This window comes from Bidens hawaiensis, unplaced genomic scaffold (assembly GCF_021521415.1).
Source record: "Bidens hawaiensis isolate Kalapana, Puna unplaced genomic scaffold, B.hawaiensis_p1.1 tig00009447_1, whole genome shotgun sequence".
Classification (NCBI taxonomy): domain Eukaryota; kingdom Viridiplantae; phylum Streptophyta; class Magnoliopsida; order Asterales; family Asteraceae; genus Bidens; species Bidens hawaiensis.
In genome coordinates this window covers 883,705-897,500 of record NW_027491701.1, presented here as the reverse complement: position 1 = coordinate 897,500, position 13,796 = coordinate 883,705, and the positions used below count along the sequence as shown (strand labels likewise).

At 35.1% G+C, this 13,796-nt stretch overlaps 1 protein-coding gene across 1 annotated transcript; it reads right to left on the bottom strand.

Moving 5' to 3' along the window:
• Window positions 1–5,390: 5,390 nt before the first annotated feature.
• LOC143532499 (eukaryotic initiation factor 4A-III homolog A-like) lies at window positions 5,391–12,444 on the bottom strand. The gene is made up of 8 exons (XM_077027542.1): window positions 12,052–12,444; window positions 10,476–10,716; window positions 10,272–10,352; window positions 6,563–6,670; window positions 6,353–6,472; window positions 6,070–6,237; window positions 5,883–5,969; window positions 5,391–5,777 (listed from the first exon to the last, which is right to left on the bottom strand). Exons 1-7 carry the CDS (start codon window positions 12,357–12,359, stop codon window positions 5,931–5,933), a joined length of 1,065 nt encoding a protein of 354 aa, XP_076883657.1. The 5' UTR covers window positions 12,360–12,444; the 3' UTR covers window positions 5,391–5,777; window positions 5,883–5,930.
• Window positions 12,445–13,796: the final 1,352 nt, after the last annotated feature.

The following is a 13,796-nucleotide window of genomic DNA, read 5'->3' as shown; positions in this document are numbered from 1 at the left end:
AATAATGAATGCATATAATACAATGGCATCAAACGTATGACACAATGGTAAATACATATAACACAATGACTTGAAACGTAAAACACGATAGAATCTACATATTACACAATGACTTGAACGTAATACACAATGAACATAATACTATTTTTCTTAACTTGAGTGAATGTCAAGCATAATTACTAGAACACAATGATAAGTAGAAATACAAATGTTGTGCAAACAATGTAAAGAACAAAAAGACACACTGATATAATCTTTGCTTTAATTTTTATCTTTAATACGAGTACCAGTTGAAAAACACAATGACAAAAATTTATAACACAATGCATAGAAAAACTCAATTAAAAAACACAATTGACAATCAAATAACACAATATAAAAAAAACAATAACTTTTTTTAAATTTTTATATAACAATATGATATTCATATTAAAGATAAAAAAAACGTTTGTTATTATGATAAAAAAAATATTTGTTAAAAATGTCGTACGAAAAAGTTACAGACGTTTTAAGAAGATAGAGGAATTGACATGTATCTTGCATGTGGAGAGAACAATTTATCATAAGTGGGTTATTAACTTCATGCACTTCTTATCAATTTATATTGTTAAATTAATCTTCACCATCTAAATTTAAAATCAATTGATTATATATCTTCTCACCCTTCTTATTTTTGTTGTATTTTGTATTTTAACTTTATCCATGATACAAAACTGTAGGACCTTTATTAGGTAAGGAAATACCTTGAAAGATACATGGTTCGTTGGTCTTTTTGAATACGCATGCAAGAAAACGTCTCCATTTTCCGATTATAACACTAAAAGGAGAAATCGGATATATCTACTAGTCAGATCTCTTAGAGACTTAACTTTAATCCTGCCGTTTAGACGGGAAATTCATTTGACACAAAGAACTTAAAATATATATTATTTTAGACTTGTTTTTTTTTATTTTAAAATTTGGTAAATATGTTAATTATGGAAACTATTAGCTACTATCACATTTTGAATAATTCGTTTGAAATATTAATGCAAAATCAAAACAGAATCTCGCAACTTTGATTAAACCAAACTGATACAATCTAGATACACTATAGGAGTCGCGATTAATTAGGAGGTAATGATAAGGCGACATTAATTGTTGTTGAACACGTACGGACGTACACAAAAGATGGACTACCAAAGAGTTTTAGTGTGTATTACTTCTATTCTTGAACACCGAGATAGTGTTAGCGATGAACATATAGTACCGGTAACCATTAGTGCCGGTGTTTGTTTTCAATGTTTTTGGTTTTTGAAATCATTGAGTTTCGGTATTTTTAATGATCGGTACTGAACCGATAAAATCTTTGTTTTACACTTTCATTCATATTTGGTTCTGGTATATATATATATATATATTACTTTTCTTTATATCAATTACAGATCTCATTCCTACACCCAACACACGTAAAGTTGCAAATCAACAATGCTCACATGCAAAACAGCAATATTCCAAACTGTATGCATATCATCAAATGATGATATAATATACAACTAAATAAGTTTACAAAACAACAATCAATCATTATTTTCTAGAAGAAATATGTTTCAATCCCTCAACGGAGTAAGGCCTGAACTTGCCGTCTCTTTAGGAGAAGTAGCCCAATTCTAGCTACCTAAACATATCTTCTTTTTGTCTTTCATTATCTTCTATAAAATTGTCCTTTGTTTTGCTACTGAGAAAGGTTTTCCTAACCGACTTCAGCAGTGTTATCTGGGGCTTTTTTCTAAATTATTTTAAATTAAATTTGCTTTTTTAATTATGGAAACCATTAAACCAATTGATATCCAGATAAGGCGATTAATGATGGTTCTTGAAAAATAAAAAAACAAACAAACACGTACAGACTGAAGGGTTTTAGTGTGTGTATATATATGTTCTTGAACACAAACAAAACATGATACCAAATTGCAAACCAACATATATATCTGCATTATATAGAACTCAAGAGTCAACTAACTGATCATCCTATCAAAAGTTTTACGAAATTCACATCAATCACTTATTAACTAATTCTCACATGCATAAAAATCAAATACAAATTCTCCACTCTTTTGCCGCCAAGATCAACTCGCTTCTCGACTCACGCCGCCCTTCACCGTCTCCATCCGCCTCCAACCGCACCATCAATGCACCACTCTCCACATCTTTTCCCAGCCTGTGCCGTGTCATGTGACCGCCCAATGCAGGGCCGGTCTCAAACTCCTTGTTGCACACCTTGCATCGGTGCACCGACTTCATAGCAACAACACCCAGACTTAACACGGTGGCAACATTGATCTGATCAACAACCTTTCGGTGGATTCCTTGGTGGCCGCCGAGTGCTTGATAAGTAGTAAACCTCTTCCCGCATGTCTTGCATTCATAACCATTAGCGTTGGTATGCATCGTGCCCTCAAAATTAATAACCGACTACTGTATGTATGAATATCGAATGTGTAAAGGGTTGTGTGTGTGTGTGTGATGGAGAGAAAGAAGTGATTGAGTGGGTATTTATAGGAGGGGTTAATTAGGATTACTTTTACTTGGGGCTAAAGTAATTAGGGTTTCCTATATTTTAGAAATATCCATTCATACAAACTGTTAGAGATTTTATATTAATTCATATATTATATATATTGTTGATTTTTATACGCGAAGATCACGGCATTTGGTGTCAACAATATTCAAAAACTTAAAACTTAACTTGGCTTTCTTTTAGATTGAAAAGCAATACAATTACGAGTGTTGTACCTAAGATTTCGGATGCCAATTACAAGTAGTATGACTAGTAAAGAACTAGACACTCACACATATAAATACCATTATTAATACAATGATAAACTAGCGGATTCCCTCACGCTTCTTGACGGACATTTGTTTGGTATCAACTTGGTTCGAAACGTAGATAAAAAACACGCTGCGAGGTATATTCAAAAATCACATAAAGTTTACATTGTTGTATCATGCCCATAATCAACACATCAGGGGCCAAACATGAAATTATTATGTAATAATGGGCTAAAGGAGAAAAGCATCAAAATATATTATACCTTGGGGTGTTCACAGTTCGGTTCGAAACGGTGAAACCGTCTAAACTAGTCATCGGTTCGAAACCATGAAACCGCCTAAACCGGTCATCGATTCGGTTTCACGGTTGGTTTTTTTTTCTAAAGTTTTGGCCAGTCGGCTTCAATAATTTCAAACCGTAGCGAATGGTTTGGTTTACGATTTGTGTCAAAAATCAACTGTATAAAACCGGATCGGACCGTACCATTAATTATACTTACTTTTATAAATATTTATGTTATATAGTATCATTATTTTTGTTAAATATAAACGGGTAGTGTAAGTGTATAATATTCGTATTAATGATTAGCTAAATACTAATTGAAAAATTAATGAGTTGAGGCCCAAATCCTAACCGCACTACTGTAGTAACAAGTTGCAATGGATCTCACTTTGGATGTTTTATAATTAAACTATTAACCTCTATATAACATACATTTCATGTTTCCAGACAGCTTGTGTTTAAACATCACTATGGACGAAACTTAAATATAATGTTAAATTTTACATATTATTCATAGCCCAACATGTCCAAACAGTGAAACCAAACCGTAACTAACAGTTTGGTTCAGTTCGGTTTAAAAAGTTCAACGGTTTGGTTTTGGTTTACAAGAATATATGAAAACCGTTACTAACAGTTTGGTTCATGATTTGACCCAAAAATCGCGTAAACCCGGACCATAAAAACCCCTAAGTCTATACCAGTAAGAGGCCAAACATGAAGTTTTTATTATATAATAATGAGCTAAAGTTGGAAAGCATCAAAATATACTTTCCAACTCGTGAGCTGTCCTAAGTCCTAACACTAGCAAAGAGCAATCTAGAGTAGGCTCAAGTGATTATTCAAGCATTCCACTATTAAGGTAAAACAAATATATGAATAATCAGTAATCAATAAATCAACAAACAAAATTATCTGATTATCTAAAGACTAAGTTGAATCGGCTTTTAATTGTTAAAACTGGGTATTGGGTTAAAGTGGGCAAATGTGCAGGTTATTATTGGGTTTTAAATTTTAAAAAGGTTATTGAGTTTTAAAAAAGTTATTGCATTTTGTAAAGGTTATTGAGTTTTAAATTTTAGAGATATAAAAAGATTATTGGTTTTGAATAGGGATATTGGTTTTTAATACTCTCAACTTTCCATCATTGGTAGATAACACTTCTAACTTTTGATTTGTCACCCACCACTCCCAACTTTCACCATATTTTCCTGTACCACTCCCCATCTAAATGAACACTAACCTCGTTAATATTTTGGACTAAAAATGTCATTCAAATTATTTGAGGGGGTAAAACAGAAATTTTATTTTTAATACACAACCTCCATTTCCGGCGACCTCGTTTTTCCGGCGACCTCGTTTTTCTGGCGAAATTGAGTTTTCCGGCTATCTCGTCTATCAGAACACCATATCAATCATTTCACCGAGCTTCACATATGAATTTGAGTTTTCCGGCAAGTTGCAGGTTTCCGGCGAACACCATATCCATCATTTGACCGCCCACCGCCCCAAAACCGCAACCCCCGCCGCCCGCCACCACCAGTGTCTCAACCAGCCACCTTCCGGGATCGCCTGCATGCCGGAAAATCGAGTTGCAGGTTTCCGGCGAGCACCATCTTCATCATATCTCCACCGGTGCACAATCTTCATAATCTCCATCACCTTTTTACACCTCTGAACCATCTCCATTTTCTGAAAGACGAGATAGCCGAAAAACTCAAATTCGCCGGAAAAACTAGGTCACCGGAAATGGAGGTTGTGTGTTAAAATAAAATTTCTGTTTTACCCCCTCAACTAATTTGAATGACATTTTTAGTTCAAAACATTAACGAGGTTAGTGTTCATTTAGACGGGGAGTGGTACAGAAAAATAGGATGAAAGTTGGGAGTGATGGGTGACAAATCGAAAGTTGAGAGTGTTATCTACCAATAAGGGAAAGTTGAGAGTATTAAAAACCAATATCCCTTTGAATATTGTAAAGGTTTATGAAGCTTCTTGAGTTTTAAATTATAAAGGTTCTTATTTTACAATAATATTATATATGTTATTAATTTAAAAAATGATTTAAAGTTGATTACCCAAGCTCTGTCCACCATTTCCGGCCACCATAATACTACAATCACACAATACTTTGTTTTTTTTGGGTGAATTGCTATTACTGTTTTCTTTCTTTATGGTAATGGGTAAACAGAACTTTTTACTTCTATCACAAGTATCAAAAGGTCTAAAAAGTAAAAAACACTTCATATATGAAATTTCTTGAGATAAAAGTTTAACTTTCAGCTTACCACAATCACCATCATATAATTTACTTCAAAATTTATATAAGAGAATGTAACATGGCATACATTATAAAAAAATATACCAAACATGCAACATGGATTTTTCCTGTCAATGTAAATGAAATAATTCATATTCACAAAATAAAATCAAAATAATGTAGCTTACAATATGACCAACAAGTAATGTAAATTCATCCTCAAGCAAAGCTCACAATAACATTCAAAGGTTAAAAATTGCAGCATCACAAACCACCAAACACGCCACCATTAGACACTAAGTTTTTTGATATTTATATCAAGTCGGCAACATTCATGGGCATTTCATCAATCTGGGTACTGTAATACTGCTCTATGTCTCTTAGAATTTTTATATCATCGATTTTCACAAAATTCATAGCTACACCCTGCAACGAAGCATTTCAAAACAACATTAAAGCTTAAAAGTCCTACAAATTATTTTAACAAATAGAAGTGTGTGTGTTTGTGTGTGGGCGTGTGTTCTTATTTACCTTTCGTCCAAAACGTCCAGATCGACCAATACGATGAATGTAAAGCTCTCAGTTATTTGGGAGGTCATAATTAATTACCAGAGAAACCTGAAACAAAGCATTAAAGAACATATTAGATGATATGAAAATAAAATTTAAACAAATCTCTCTCTTGAAATGAGATAATAACGAAAGGGTGTTGACTTGCCTGTTGAACATCCAATCCCCTGGCCCATACATCTGTGGTAATCAAGACACGAGTAACACCAGATCGAAACTCTTCCATTATTGCATCTCGTTCCTTTTGAGGCATGTCTCCATGCATTGCTGACACAGTAAAGTTGTTTTCACGCATCTTCTCGGTTAACCAATCCACCTATGCACGGTACAAAGTGAGACAAAGTTAAGTTTGAATCGCAGATGACATTGAGAACAAAAAGTGCATACTATTTAAAACAAAAATAAGAGAAATAAACCAAACAATTAATTACCTTTCGCTTTGTGTTACAGAAGATTACAGCCTGGGTGATTGTAAGAGTATCATATAGATCACAGAGAGTATCAAACTTCCAATTTTCTCTTTCAACCGCAACAAAGAACTGCTTTATTCCCTGCCATAGTAAACAAGACAAATTAAAACAAAATAATATCTTGGCAGACAGAAATCAGAATAATACTTATCAAAGCAATATATACTGTACCTCAAGAGTCAATTCATCACGTTTTACAAGGATTCTAACAGGATCGGTCATGAATTTGCCAGTCATCTCCAATATTTCATTAGGAAGGGTAGCAGACACCAAACAAACCTGCAACAATGATGCATACGGCTCTCTTCTATTTATTCGTTTTCTCACTTTGAACCTAACTGGAAAGCCTACCAAAAAGTAAAATACCATATCCTTATCATGTTAGTATTCAGGGTCAGGAGATAAGAATGATGATGTATAATGGTCGGATTGCTGTTATGCAATAAAACCATTACCCACTCATATCCCTCTTTCTCTCCCTTCATTCTGTCTCACACGGTTTCACCAAATGCATATATAACTTCTATAATAGAACATTACACAAACGTGTATATACAAATATTCATAAATATATGTTATATAAATAAATAAATATATGTGTGTGTGTGCGCGCGCACAGGTTTACTTGTATGCCATATGATATATAGTGATAGTAAACACATAAGAAAAACATCAAGATACATAAGGGTTGGATCGGGCAAAAAATGGTTTTTGTAATAATAATAGGATGGAATTAGAGTCACATATATCCCAACAATATCTCTCTCATCCACTCCATGCAACATGTCACTTCTATATTTTCACCATAATTTCATTTGCTTACAATAACCAACCCCTATACACACATGATAGTGTTCCCACCAAAATAGATGGTTCTCACATAATATTAACTCTCTATGGATAAATACATACGCACATTATACATGGATGTTGGTGTATTTTTAGTTATCATATTTGTAATTGTCAGGGAGAAGAAGCGTGCATATTTGTATAGGGAGAAGAAGCGTGATCTACATATGGTGTTTATTGACCTAGAAAAGGCCTACGACAGTGTGCCACGACAGATGCTCTGGGAATGCTTGGAGGGTAGAAGAGTGCCCAGGAAATACATAGAGATAATTATGGATATGTATACCAGGAGTGAAACAAGTGTCCGTGCGCCAGTGGGGGATACTGATTTCTTTCCTGTAGAGGTAGGTCTTCACCAGGGGTCAGCGTTGAGCCCGTTTCTCTTTGCAGTAGTCTTGGATGAGCTGTCAAAGTCGATTCAGGGGACTCTCCCGTGGTGCATGATGTTCGCAGACGATATTGTGTTACTTGCTGAGAAAAAACAAGATCTAAACATGAGGCTTGAGGAGTGGCGAACAACCTTAGAGACAAAAGGTTTAAAGATTAGCCGATCTAAGACGGAGTACCTCCACTGTGATTTTGGTGGGATAAACGACAATGAAGACGCACAGATCACAATTGAAGGGCAGGTGGTCCCGCAGGTAACGAAGTTCAAGTATTTAGGTTCTTTTGTACAGAGCGATGGGGAATTAGACATTGATGTGACCCACCGAGTTCAGGTAGGATGGTGTAGATGGAAAGCAGCCACAGGTATATTGTGCGACAAGAGTTTCCCGACTAAACTAAAGGGAAAATTCTATAGGGTGGCAGTTAGACCTGCAATGCTATATGGAACAGATTGTTGGGCCATCAAGAAGGCACAAGTGCGGAAGATGGAGGTAGCAGAAATGAGAATGCTACGTTGGATGTGTGGGCACACAAGGCTAGACCGAATAAGAAACGTTGTGTTTCGCGAGAGATTAGGGGTGGCGAACATAGCAGACAAGATAAGAGAGTGGAAATTGAGATGGTTTGGACATGTAAAGAGAAGACTGACGACGAATCCTGTTAGATCCGTAGACAACATTTCTATAGAGGGGAGGAGGGGTAGAGGACGACCGAAATTGACTTGGGATGAGAGGATTAGGCATGATTTGATAGACCTAAACCTCTCCGAGGACATGGTTGAGGATAGGAATTCGTGGAGAAGTAGAATTAAAGTTAAGGATTTTTAGAGAGAATTGAATACCTTAGGGCTTAGACTTAACTTATTTAGGTCACATACCATAATGGTATTTCCCTTACATATATTATTATTATTATAATTATTATTAGCTTTTATATAGCTGTTAAACTGTGATCTTATTATTAATATTATTATTAATATTATTATAATTAGTAGTAGTTTTTATATAGCTGTTAAACTTTGATTTCCTTTATTTTGCTTCATACACATGTACTTAGAGCCGAGGGTCTCTCTGGAAACCACCTCTTTATTCCTTTGGATAGAGGTACGGTGTGCCTACATCCCACCCTCCCCAGACCCTACTTATAGCTTTGCTGTCGGTGGGATTTTACTGGGTATGATTGATTGATTGATTGATTGATATTTGTAATTGTCAAAGTAATTAAAACTTTTAACTATATATATGTATGTGTGGTGTTGTAAATTTGTAATTTAAGCAGGTTGTTCACCTATGAACCAACTGTCAAACAGACAAGATTCAAGAATGGATGAGCAAAGGGCTGTGAAGCCAGAACTGGATCAAGATTGTTTTTGTGATTTTGCATATTAATTAAGTCAATGGCTTTTTAACCTTAACTAAGTAGTTAAATTAATTGAGCTCTTTTTATTTATGTAAATGTTTGAGTTTACCTAACTTTGTCAAGAAGAAACATAGAAATGTGAGGCTTATTAGTGTTTGAATAAACTCTAGTTACCAGAAAGTTTAGTCTAATTAGGTTTAGTCTAGCCATCTAGGTGGATTATTTAAGGGTTGATGGTTTTGTAAAAGGTGCTACTGGGATCAACCATTTAAATAACTCACCTAAAAGGAGCCTAAATAGACTAAACTTCCTAATTACTAGGATTTATTCATAGGATGAACCTAACAGCCCTATGGTTATCCATGGCCCGTTTAGATAAACTCAAAACAATCAAGACCCAATTAACTTAACTAACTAATTTAAGACTAAACAGCCCCTGACTTAATTAACAAGCTAAATTAACAACAGTCTTGACCCAATTCGAACATCGCAACCCTTACAAACCCATTCTTAAATCTGACCCGGTTGACAGTTATTTCACGTGTAAAGTTGCAAACAACACGATTAATTCCAACAACACACACACACGTATATATATAGTTAAAAACGATAATTATTTGGCAGTTACAAATAGTGTTTGTGTGTGTGTGTGTAGAGAGAGAGAGAGAGTTAAGATCATGTGAGAACAATCTATTTTGGTGAGAACACTGTCACAGATATTTTTTTAAATTTTTTTTCAACCATTGTTTTTCTATAATTAGAAACTTTTTGGAAAAAAAAAGCTATTCATCCACCTGACTTCTCTGTGATGTCAAAAACTCGAAATCTTTGGTGTGAAGGTCCACATCACCTTTAAAGTAGATTTTTTTCGTTACAAACCCAACCTCCATGACCCTTCTGTTTGTTAAAATCCACAGATTGCAAGAGAAAAAAACAAGAAAACTTGAAGATGTAAACAACTTTCAAGGCTTGATTTCACCAGAAGGGGTTGTTCTCACAAAAAACCAACCTTAGACATTTTACATATATATACACACACACGTATAGCATTTGCTTATTCGACCATGCAACATAAATGACAAATGTAATACTAAAGAATGCATGTTTCATTCCACATTCCCTTTGTCTTCCCCTCCCATTCCCATTCCTCCTTTCGAACCAAGAGCCCCCTAAATATCACATATAGCATAAGCAATGCTGTAATGGTATATTCATGCCATGCAATAGCTTCCATTAATTCCTTTAAACCTGAATAGTTCTAGAAAGAGAAAGAAATGCTGATCACCTGAAGCTCTGGTGGAAGGTATCGATAAACATCATAAATTTGATCCTTAAAGCCTCGACTCAACATTTCATCAGATTCATCCTGTTGAAATTCAAGAAAGCATACATTAAATTTAAAGACTACATTATAACAGAAAGTGGCCTAATTTAAAGGTACAAGTATCAGCACTCGTTTTAGAAGTTAAAGAAGAATAAAAAAACTCACAAGAATTAGTAATTTAATAGCTCTAGTTCTCAATGTTCTTCTCTTGATCATGTCACAGACTCTACCAGGGGTTCCAGAAACAACATGAACTCCATTTTCTAACTTTCTAATGTCCTCCCCGACGCTTTTTCCACCAATACACGCGTGAGCTTGTATGCTGATGAAATCACCAATAGCCAGTATTTGCTTCTCTGTTTGAGCTGCAAGCTCTCTTGTAGGTGACAAAATCAAAGCTTGAACCCTGTAAATAAAATATTGATAAACACAACAATACAACTATGAAAACAAAAGTGCCAAGAAATCACATTTCCAATTCCCAATAGACTGCTAATAAGTAATACCATCATGCCATCCAAAACTAAAAGTAAGCAATCATCATCATCATCATCGTACTCAGTATATCCCACCAATAGCAATGCTATGGTAGGGTCTGAGGAGGGTAAGATGTAGACAGCCTTACCTCTATCCCATAGGGATAGAGAGGCTGCTTCCGGTGAGACCCCCGGCTCGATAGTAGTTTTGCATCAAGCCTTGGACATAAGGCACATAGCACTCAATCATCGGGACACCGGCTGATTGGTGCATGTGCCCTTGTCTTTCGGCTATCAACGCCACCACATGATGCCTGATTAACCTTCCGCCACTTTTAACGTTATTTTCACGAGATTAGTAAAATAACGTCAAAATAGTGCAATTTTACTTTTGCCCACCCGAGGGTTCACACATATATACATTATATGCGCGCACCGCAAGCAGAGCGTAAAAGTAAGCAAATGATAAATAAATAAATCTTAGATGATAACTCACTAATCGATTCTAGGCGCCAATTCATCACTGGACACTGATTATTCGCTAATCGCTGAACTGCAGATTAGATCTCAACTAATCGGCCCCTAAAGTTGGTAATCGGTCAAAATCACTCAAATTGGTCAATCTTTATATAAATTATTTTAAAAATTATACTTATTAATCCAATCCAATTATAATTTTGAAGAATCATATATAACATTTTGAGAACTTTTGTCTGTGCGTATAAGTTTGATAAATTACATATAATATTCCAATACAATTAATCCCTAATTCCCTCAATCACAATTATTTGCTAGTCGATACCCCAGTGCCCAACTAGCGCCTAGCAAATTCTACAACACTGGTCTAGAGAAAACATTGTAGGAACAACATGACTTTTCTATTTTAATTTTTGTTTTTCAAATTCTCTCTCCGACGTGGCACATACTTTCTCTCTAGGGCAAGAATTTGCCATATTATCTTATTGACTCAGCGAGAATATAACAAAATATTATTATTTCCTTTTTTTAGTTTTTTTTTTTTTGGGGCGAGAATTTTAATTTTTATCTCTCCACGTGGGCGAGAATTGGACATCTGGCGATATGCTATAAACTTGTAAAATGATTGCCTGGTCAATTGATTAGATTGTTGATTTTCCCTAATATTAGTCAGTCCTTTAAACAACATAAAATTAATACATTAACTGAAATAATAGCTACAAACCTAACCCTAAACCCCAAACCTAGGGTTTCATTTCAAATTAATTACATAATAAAAACATACTCACTCTCTGGACGAGGTGTCAACAATCTGGCAAACAGTAAGCGCAATCATGGAGGTTTTACCTGTACCGGACTGAGCCTGAGCGATGACGTCACGGCCTTCAATGATTGGGCTTACGGCTCTCTGTTGGATTGTGGAAGGTTTCTCGAAGCCGTGCTGGTAGATTCCACGGAGTAAGTCGTCCTTGATTCCCATCTGGTCGAATGTCATGATTGGCTCCACGCCTTGTGACGTCTCGAACACCAGCTTCTCGTCGTCCACCATCGTGTTCCGCCGGGACCTGTTCGCTGGGATTACTGACGTTCCCGCCATCGGAGATTGGTGGTTGGTTATTAGGGTTCCGGTTTCAAACAAGTGAAGCCGCCTCGAGAGAGCTTTAGGTTGTGTGTTGGGTTTGTTTTATTATGAGGGTAGGATTGTCATTTTGCCCCTCCAAAATCTTTATAAATTAAAATACTCGTTTGTGATCGTCACACAAAAAATAGGGCTTCAAAGCGATATTGCGGTTTAAAGCCGTGTTACCGCTCTACCGCTATGTTCCCGAGTCTCATTAAACGAAAAAAAAGAAAGGAAATGAAGAGACAGAAGTGGGGTGTTTTGTTCCCTAGTTTCATTAAAGGAAGGAAAGGAAAAGAAACAAGGAAATATGTGTTCCCGAGTTTCATTAACGCGTTGTTCTTGAGTTTTTTTAAAGGAGAGGAATAAAAGGAAAACTAAGGATAGTTACAAAATGTGTGTTCTTGAGTTTTTTTAGGATGAAAAGGAAAGGAATATGAGGGGTTAGGAGGGATTAAATTAATGTATTTTCCCAATAAGTTATCCTCCAAAAAATGGGCTGATTACTAAGGATGACATAATTATCCTTTCCTTTCCTTTATTTTTCATTCAACTCAAGAACACACCTAATTAAAAAAAAGTATCCTTCTCTTCCCTTCCTTATCCTTCCCTCTCCTTTCCTTTTCTTCATTGGTTAAAAAACTCAAGAACAAGACGTAAAGGAAAGGAAAGAAAGGAAAAACAAGATAAATGAAGTGTAAATTGGATGAGTTTGTTTTCTTTTCAAATTGAAAAGAATTGGATGGAAAGGAAAGGAAATAAAAAAGGGGAAAGAAAGTAAAAGTGAAAAGAAAGGAAAGGAATCCATAACTCATCTCGGGAACAAAGCGTACGTGTGTTTGTGAGAGAGAGAGAGATAGAGAGAGAGTAAAGATGTGTATATAAAGTCAAATAAATTAAAAAAGAAAAAAAGGAATTATATAATGAATAAAGATGTATATATAAATTATGAATTACTGAAGAAAAAAAAAGAATTATATGATGAAGTTATTTATATACAACGTTTATAGTTTTATTTGAAAGTTTACCATTTTTATAAAAAAATAGTACTTTTATACCATCTCTAATTTTAACATTGGATAGCACAACATACAACTGACAAAGAAAATTGGTTGTCTATGAGATAAACTAACCCTAAAATGTGATTAGCCTTGACTTTTAATAACCTTCGTTGCAAAACAAACGGCAAGTTGTTTGCGACATTGCGAATAAGTGAGCTTAAATGCAGTAAAACTTCTATAAATTAATAATGTTGGGGCCTAGATGTTTTATTAATTTAGCGAGATATTTAATATCGATAAATTAATAATTTTTATTAATACAAAGATTCAATAGCTTTGGAATCGGCCACTTGAAAAGAAGCATTGCACGGGGCAACAACCGGGGCGGACTTAATTGAATGGGAGGGGTAGC

What these genes read in the sequence shown, in the direction of transcription:
- LOC143532499 (XM_077027542.1), bottom strand. Translation starts at nt 12,359, where the DNA reads ATGGCGGGAACGTCAGTAATCCCAGCGAACAGGTCCCGGCGGAACACG. An exon ending in CTATTAAATTACTAATTCTT is followed by an intron (nt 10,353 to 10,475) that starts GTGAGTTTTTTT and finishes GAATTTCAACAG; the next exon opens with GATGAATCTGATGAAATGTT. An exon ending in GGGGATTGGATGTTCAACAG is followed by an intron (nt 5,970 to 6,069) that starts GCAAGTCAACAC and finishes GCTTTGTTTCAG; the next exon opens with GTTTCTCTGGTAATTAATTA.